The 8,861-nt window shown below is 46.3% G+C and overlaps 1 protein-coding gene across 1 annotated transcript in view; it reads left to right on the forward strand.

Moving 5' to 3' along the window:
* LOC103277199 (leucine-rich repeat-containing protein 37B-like) overlaps positions 1 to 8,432 on the forward strand; it is a 42,783-nt gene extending 34,351 nt beyond the window's left edge. Inside the window, 5 exon segments of the mRNA XM_021707323.1 lie at positions 1,983 to 2,098; positions 6,276 to 7,030; positions 7,259 to 7,732; positions 7,734 to 7,844; positions 8,179 to 8,432. Of these exon segments, the coding sequence (XP_021562998.1) occupies positions 1,983 to 2,098; positions 6,276 to 7,030; positions 7,259 to 7,732; positions 7,734 to 7,844; positions 8,179 to 8,337 (1,615 nt within the window). The 3' untranslated portion in view covers positions 8,338 to 8,432.
* Positions 8,433 to 8,861: the final 429 nt, after the last annotated feature.

Genomic DNA, 8,861 nt, shown 5'->3' on the forward strand with positions numbered 1-8,861 from the left:
GCTAAAAATGTGCTTTTTGTGTGATTGAGAAACATTTTGCAAAACAGTTGGTTTGGCTGCTTCAAAAATGTCAATACCATGAAAGAGTTTTAAAAGATTGGGGGCCCACTTAGGGAGGCTGAGGTGAGAGGACTGCCTGAGCCCAGGAGTTCAAGGCCAGTCTGGGTAACATGGTGAGACCCCGACTCTGCAATAAATCAGAATATTAGCCAGACATGGTGGTGCGCGCCTGTACTTCCAGCTACTTGGAAGGCTGAGATGGAAGGATTGTCTGGCAGGTTGAGGCTGCAATAGCCATGATCATGCCACTGCGCTCCATCCTGGGTTACGGTGAGATCCAACTCAAAAAAAAAAAAAAGGATTGGGAACAGTTTTCAATGGAAGGAGACTAAAGAATCATGAACACACAGTGCAATGTCTGATGCTTGATTGGATTGTGGATTGTTAAAGGTCATTGCTTGTTTGGGAGCATTGGGAAAACGTGTACGTGGACTGTACAGTAGACAATGATATCACTGGGTGCTGTGTGAACCTCAGCCACCTAGTCTCCTGGACTCTCGCTCCATTGTCCTCACTAGAGTCCACAAGTCTCTGCCTGGACCTCCTCTCCCTGAATCATGGCCCAGACACGAGCAAAGCAGTGAGCTGGGGCAGCTCTATGCTCTTTTCATTATCTCTCACCTCCTGGAGATCGCTGTCCTTCATTGCCTGGTGTCCAATGTCTCGCAACTGTTGTGGCATCTATTTTATCTGTTTTTGTTGTTTTAGGAAGGAAGTTAGGTTGGTCTCTCCTACTTCATGTTGGCCAGAAGCCAATCATATCCTTTAAATCTGTCTTATTTTGATCCAGAATCCAGCCAAAGATCATGCACTGCATGTCATGTCTTTGTTTCCTTTAATCTAAAACATGTCTACCCTCTCTTTGGTTTTTCCTGACACTATCACTTTTAAAGAGTCTAAAACAGTTGCCTTGTAAATTGTCCCCATAATACGGATTTGTCTGTTTTTTCTATGATTAGATTCAGGTTAAACGTTTTTGGGAAGATTACTACATAGGTGATATATCCTTCTAATCTCATGACTTCAGGTGGCCCATAATGCTAAGTTTGATCACTTATTAAGGTGGCATCTTATATGTACCCCACATCTTTAAAATAAAATTTAAAAATTTTTTTAAAGGGGGGAAAAAAGATTGCCTCTTCCAGATATCTCCATTGTAGAGTTATTTTCCCCTTCATAATTAATAATCTGTGGGTGATGCTTTGAAATCAGTGAAGATCATGCTCTCAAGTGTCTTTTCACCCAACTGTGCATCAGTGGTAATCCTCTGAATCGATTATTACACTGGTGGCTACAAAATGACACTTTCTGTCATTTTCTTCACTTACCAGCTGGCAGTTGTTCTATGAAAGAAGAGCCCCTCCCCCTTTCCTCCTGAGTATCACTGTGAGTTCAGGGGCTCTTGATTGTGTTGTGTCATATTATTATCGTTATTCTTCTGAATGCTCACATTGTTCAGATTTGGCCAGTGCAATCTCTGTTATTATTTAACTCTATCGTGCGGGTTAAACTAAGCGCATTTTATACCCAGAATAATTTTCAACATTTACCACTCCCAGCAGGAACTGAGTTGGGGCTTATTTAGACTCTTCTTAGAAGTCCACCTTCTTCCGTATACTCTCAACCTGAGAGGGACTTCTGAGTTAGGGGGAGGTCCTTATGGATTAAACCACAGATCAGTGTCGCCCAGGTCTAGTCCTGATCACCTTTATTCTAGGCCACCGTACCCACCACCATACTTGCCCTCTGTGGGGCACCTCTGTCCTCCTTCCTATTGGCCATCGAGTTCCTACCCAACTGTCCAGACCAGACTGTCAGCCTCAAGTCCATTTCGCCCAGCCCTGTGGTGGCCTGCCTGCCTCTTTTACCTGCTCAGGCAACCCCTTTACCATTAATCGAATTCTCTGTGTTTCCATTTGTAGGATCCTGCCCAGCCATGTGGCCTGCTGCCTCTGTCAGATAAAAATTCAGATCGAAATGATCTGTAACACAGTGAAGCTACATTGTGAGACATGTCCGACAAGCACTACACATTGTCGTGAGTCCAAACTGCCCAGTGATAAGTTGTTAAAGTTTTCTTTGACTTATTTTTTAATTTTGGTTTGTAACCAATGATGATGCATTTTTAAGCTAAAGATGCAATTGCTTCTGTTTTTTCATACATTCAGAGTTAAAGTTTCTAAATTTCTGAACACTCCCTTGCTGAAAGTCAGGTTCTTTGTTGTTACGACATGATTTGGTAATATAAGTGTTCCGTCTCCGTAAAGGACCAGGGGAAAGGATGGAAGGGCAGGTGAGTGACAGCGATGGCCACACACTGTGCTGTGCTCTCCGCTGGGAGATTTGCTCCAGGGAGAAGGTGCTCAGATTGCACGGTGCGTTTTGTGAACTGGTTTTATATGCATGAGGCCTCAGGTGTCCTTGGAGGACAGGTATAGATAGGTCTGGGTTTGTTGTTTCTTACCACCTCCTAAAACAGTAGAAGCAGTACTGTTTTATGTGAAGCCTGAGAGTTTGTGGTTCTGTAACCAGACATCACTACCTGGCTCTTCTAACGGCATGAAAGTTTTCTCCATTCTGGGACTGTCTGAACCCGTTCTGAATCTCAGCTTTTCTGTCCGCTGAACACACACTTGGGTGCTTCGGGTGTTTTTCTCGACATTAAGTTTATCGGCAGGAACTTCATGACTTCCAAAATGTGACTGTGTTCCTGTCCAAACAGCTTGAACATGGGGCAAATAATAAGTAAAAACACTTTACTGCTATGTTGCTTATTTTTCAAAACAGTTTTCTTCCAATTATATGATTTCCTTCTCCCCCAGAACAAGCGTTTGTAAGCTCCTTTTACAGATGAGAAAAAGCAGGATCTGACGTGTGAAGTGCTGTGGCCTAGTGCCAGGTCGTCTGTCCAGTTCTGGGTTCTCCACAAGTCCACACTCCTTCTCTCTCATGGTCCTCACCTCCTCCTCTGACCCTCATCACCACCAGAAACACTTTTGATTCTGGAAAAGAAATGCTGCATGTGGTCCCCGTGACCTTTGTGCTACCAGAAGCTTTGGATGGTGCCCCAAGTAAAGCGGGGCACATGAGAAATTAAATGAAAATCATGTAGGCATCTGACAAAAGTTGCTTCTTCCCTTCTGCATTTTAGGACCTAAAGTTCTGTTTATCCAGAAACTCCACAGATACACTGACCACTCCACATAGGCATACAAGCTGGCAAATTAAAAATCTCTCCACCTACGCCTTGGGTCCCTGCCCGAACTTAAGGAAAGAACCAGGACGGACATAGTGATTTTTTCCCCTGTGGAGCCTTCTGGCATGAGGCCCAGGATAGATGGGACAGGGAACTGGGTGTGTGGCAGAGGAGGATGTACGTGTCACAGAGGGCCTGTCGGCAGGGCGGTGGCGCCTCTGCGTCGGCGTCTCTGCCCTTGCTGCCCTCCGAGGCCATCTGATGCAGTGAGAGCACGGGCATGCCGGGACCTCGCGCTCCCTCTGTGTCCGAGGGAGGACAGCGCGGGTCAGGGCGTGAGGAGGCAGGTCTGCAGTTGGGCTGGCTCGGCCGGGAGCACTCGTCTTCCGCCTTGGCCACTGGGGCTCAGGGGGCAATCCTAAAGAGAGTTACTGTATTTCTCAGAATGAAGTGTTCTGAGTAGGCAGCTACGTTTTCAAAAGATGTTGTTTCCTTCCGCTGTGCCATTTCCTAGTCTCAGGCTGGGATTCTGCCTCTCCTCTCTGGATGGCTGTGGACTGGCACGGGCCATCCCCTCATCTTTCGTAATCAAAGCAGTCTCTTTTATTTTTATTATTCTAGGTTATTACTTTGAGATTCAAGGGGTCCATGTACAGGTGTGTTACATGGGTACGGTCAGTGATGGGAGGTTTGGGCTTCTATGAAGTCCATTATGCAAATGGCACACACAGTACCCAATTGGTGTGTTTCAGCCTTGTCCCCTGCCCTCCTTTAAGGGTCCCCATAAAGAGTTCCCATCTTTGTGTCCGTGCATACCCAGTGTGCTAAAGATGCAATTGCTTCTCTTTATTCATTCATTCAGAGTTAAAGTTTCTAAATTTCTGAACAGTCCCTTGCTGAAAGTCAGGTTCTTTGTTGTTACGACATGATTTGGTAATATAAGTGTTCCGTCTCCGTAAAGGACCAGGGGAAAGGATGGAAGGGCAGGTGAATGACACCTGCAAGTGCCCACCTGCCCACCTGTAAGTGACATAGTCTTCTGTTTCTGTGTTAACTCACAGAGAATAATGGCCTCCAGTGGCATCCACATTGCTGCAGAGGGACATAGTTTTGTTCTTATTTATGGCTGTGTAGTCTTCTGTGGTGTGCACGGATCACATTTTTTAAACTAGTCCACCGTTGATGGGCGCCTACGTTGGTTCCGTGGTTTTCTGTTGTGAAGAGTGCTGTACTAAGCATGGAGTGCGGGTGTCTTTTTGGTAGAAGGATCTATGCTCCCTTGAGTATACACCCAGCAGGGGGGTTGCTGGGTCAAATGGCAAATCTATTGTTAGTTCTTTAAGCCATCTCCAAAATGCTTTCCACAGTGGCTGAACTAGCTGACATTCCCATAACAGTGTGGCGTTCTCTGTTCTGCACAGCCTCGCCATATCTGTCATTGTTTTACTTTTTGAGAATAGCCATTCTGACTGGTGTGAGATGTTATCTCATTATGGCTCTGGTTTGCATTTCCCTGATAATTACTGATGCTGAACATTTGTTCATATGTCTGCTGGCTGCTTGTGTGTCTTCTTTCCAGAAGTATCTGTTCACATCCTTTGCCTACTTTTTAATGGGGTTACTTGTTGTTTTCCTGTCAATTCATTTAAGTTCCTTATAGATTCTGGATATTAGGCCATTGTTGGATGCATAGTTTGTCAATATTTCCTCTCATTCTGTAGGTTGTCTATTTACTCTGTTGATCATTCCTTTTGCTGTGCAGAAGCTCTTTAGTTTAATTAGATCCCACTTGTCAATTTTGGTTTTTACTGCATTTGCTTCTTTTTTTTTTTTTGAGTCTGGGTCTCTCTCTGTTGCCCAGGCTGTTGTGCAGTGGCACAATCATGGCTCACCACTGCCTGGAACTCGTGGGCTCAGGCAATCCTTCTGCCTTAGCCTCCCAAGTAGCCAGGACTATAGGTGTTACCCAGCTAATTTATTTATTTATTTATTTTTGGAAGAAACAAAGTCTTGCTATGTTTCCCAGGCTGATCTCAAAACTCCTGGGCTCAAGTAATCCTCCCACCTTGACCTCCCAAAGTGTTGGGATAACAGACATGCACCACCATGCCCAGCTTGCGTTTACTTTTGAGGACTTGGTCATATATTTGTTGCCTCGGCCGATGTCCAGAAAGAGTGTTTGGGTTTTTGTTTTTGTTTTTTAAACTGTAGAGATGAGGTCTCACCAAGTTGCCCAGGCTGGTCTTGAACACCTGGGCTCAGCCAGTCCTCTCGCCTCTGCCTCCCAAAGTGTTAGGATTTCAGGCATGAGGCACGGCACCCAGGCAGCAAGAGTGTTTCCTATGATTTCTTCTAGGATTTTTATAGTTTGAGGTCTTATATGTAAGACTTTAATCCATCTTGAGTTCATGTTTGTACATGGAGAGAAGGGATTTGGTTTCCTTCTTCTGCGTATAGTTAGCCAGTTTTCCCAGCACCATTTATTGAATAGGGTGTTCTTTCTCCAATACTGATTTTTTTTTTTTGGCTTTGCCAAAGATCAGTTGGCTGTAGGTCAGCAGCTGTATTTCTGGGATTTGTATTCTGTTCCATTGGTCTATGTGCCTATTTTTTTTTTTTTTTTTTACCATGCTGTTTTGGTTACTGTGGCCTTGTAGTAAAGTTTGAAGTCTAGTAATATGGCTCCAGCTTTGTTCTTTTTGCTCAGGCATGATTTGGGTATTTAGGCTCTTTTTTCTTCCCTATGAATTTGAGTCCTATTTTTTTCTAGATCGTGAAAAACGACGCAGGTCATTCAAGAGGGATTGTGTTGACTCTGTAGCCAACTTGCTTTGGGCAGTATGGTCCTCTTAATGATGGTGATTCCTCCGGTCCATGAGCATGGAATGTTTTCCACTGGCTCATGTTGGTCTTCTGTTTCTTCCAGCTGTGGTTGGTAGTACTCACTGTAGAGAGCTGCACCTCCTTTGTAGGATGCATTCCCAGGTATTTTTTTTTTCTCTGTGCTTCCTCTTGACAGTCGAAGAAACAGCAATAAAAAACACAGAGGGAACCTTCATGAAGGTGCTGCAAGCCCGGAAGAAGCACATCAGCACTGAGCTCATTATTGAGCCAGAGACACCCTCAGACAAGAGGGTTGTCAAACAGACAGACATCTTCAGTGAGCAGCTGGACTTCAGTGATGAAAGCAATGTCATCAGTGCACTCAATTACGTCTGGCCCTATTTCTCACTGGGTAACCTAGAGGATATGGAATCAACATTGTCACCATTCACTGAACTGCTTTTTTCAAAACTTTTTAATAAAGCTAAACCCCCATCTTTTTGGAGAAACAATACATCCAACAATCCTTACAGAAATAGATTGAGGAGGTATTATATCCTTAAAAATTGGTTAGGTTCACTAATGAAAAAAAAAATGGAGGCAGTCAAAAGGAAAATAGGAGCTGGTATGCTGATGCAGCCTGGCCCCTTAGGATATCAAAGTTTTAAACACCAAAACTCTGCAGACCACCTGAAAACTGCCCAGCCACAGGGAACCAGGCTGTCGAAGACTCAGGGTCTTAGGAAAAGGCTGCGGACCGTGGGCGTAATCATCAAGGGGCCCAAGGGCATTAAGAAAAGGCATCTCAAGGAGACCCTTAAAGATCATCTCATCAGGAGGCAACAGAGCACCCAGCCATCTGTGGAAGATGCTGCCATGGAAAGGAAGCGTGGGAGGCCGGCCCCAAGGGAGCCAGAATGGTCTCTCAGGGCGCAGAGGCCCCAGATGCTGGTGGGCAGCCCCTCCCACACCAAGCCCTCATCCACACAGGCAGATTGGCTTTCTTCCCTAGGAAAGCAGATGGATGTTCCCCCAGCTGCCTCTGCGAAAGCCCTGTCTGGGGACCAAAGGGAGTCCAAAGACTTGAAGCACACCCTCTTTATTTTGGAACAGGCAGCAGCAAAATCTTGAATCATGCAGGATCCACTTGATTCACTTGTAGGTAAAACTCACTTTGAGGTGGTCCACAGAGCACCCAAGGCCAAGGTGAGTTGGAAGTTCGGGAAGGAAGGCTCATCTGGTCAACTGATGGTTGCCAAGAGACCCCCACTCCCTGCAGTCCGGAACCTCATCAACTTGCCCTCGCGAGGGCTGGCGAACCCTTCCGAGGCCGACTCCACCGTGCCTGCCTTCAATGCCATGTCACCCGTCAGACAGACCAATGACATGCAGCGGGAGGTCAGCCACCCGGGGCCCGATCTGCCCCCCATGCCGCAGAGCTCCACGTACCCGCTGCTCTTGTCCCCAGGGGACCAGTTTGAGAGTGAGCTAAACCAGCAGCTGCAATTCCTCATCCCGGACAACAATGTGCGGAGGCTTGTTTCCCACGTGATCAGGACCCTAAAGATGGACTGCTCCGAGAGCCGCGTGCAGCTGCCCTGTGCCAAGCTCATCTCCCAGATGGACCTCCTGATGAAGCTCCTCAGCGAGCAAGCAGGAGGCGAAGGTGGCCGAGGCGGAGTGGGACACGGAACAATGGAGGAACAACTACCTCAAAGAGAGCACTGAGGCCCAGAGCGAGCAGAAGGGCCAGGAGTCAGACGAGGTGAGGATGACCACAGACACAGAGGATGCCCCGGGGGGAGAACCACGTGGAGCCCGGGGCTCCGGCACCTCTCATCCTGGCCACGTAACTTTGACCATGACAGTGACCTCACACTTTGCTCATTTAGAGCATAAAGCAGAACCGATACACAAGACAAATCGCAGAAGGAAACGCTAGTAGTGCGACCATGTAACGCATTAGACTTGCTCTGCTATTTACGATCCTATAGGCTACCAACTTGGAAGAATGGGGTACTGAATAGCTAGCTAGCGCCCTTTCCACTACTTTGTGTTTTAAAACTTGTTCTTTCCTTTTCTTTCTTTCCTTTTTTTAGCTCACTAAAGAAGTTCCAGGATATGGCTATCATAAAAAACTAATCGTGGCGATATCCGTTACTGTCATCTTCACAAAATTTATTTTAATCTTGTGTCTCATTGAGGTAAGGACAACAATTAACTCAGATTTCCAGAATGAAATGCTGTCTTTCCTGTAGATTCAGAACCCACATGCTGAAAATCAAGGCCACTTTCCCACCTACTGGCACTTGACAATCCTCTCCAGTCCCCAAGACTAAGGAAAGCTTTGTTCTTTACTGCAAAGTATGTCCCGGGGATGTTTAAAGAAACTTTCCTCCCAGCAGATCCCTGTGGAACTGAAACCAAGTTAGCAAACCATGAGACTCTTTCCAAAAGCGAAGTTTAAGAAGGCCGGAGTATATATGACAGCAACATTTCTCCAACCCAAAACTATCTAACAGTCTGGTGTACTTCCCAGTCATTCCCGATCTGCCACGGGTTTATTTCCCTGTTGCAGAAATGACGAGAGATGTATGATCTCCACCGTCTCGCAGCTGCCATCACCCTAGAAAAGGACACGGCCAAAGACAGAAGGGCCATCCCGTAGAGGAGTCAGAGTCACGTAGCTCCTGCTCCTCCAGTGTTTGAGGCGCTAAGGGACCCAGGGAAAGCATCCCGAGGCGTGTCCCGCTTACAGGAACTGTTTCTGGACCTTGCCTCT

The sequence above is a fragment of the Carlito syrichta genome, unplaced genomic scaffold, assembly GCF_000164805.1.
Source record: "Carlito syrichta isolate Samal-C Ts95f unplaced genomic scaffold, Tarsius_syrichta-2.0.1 Scaffold316506, whole genome shotgun sequence".
NCBI classification, from domain to species: Eukaryota; Metazoa; Chordata; class Mammalia; order Primates; family Tarsiidae; genus Carlito; species Carlito syrichta.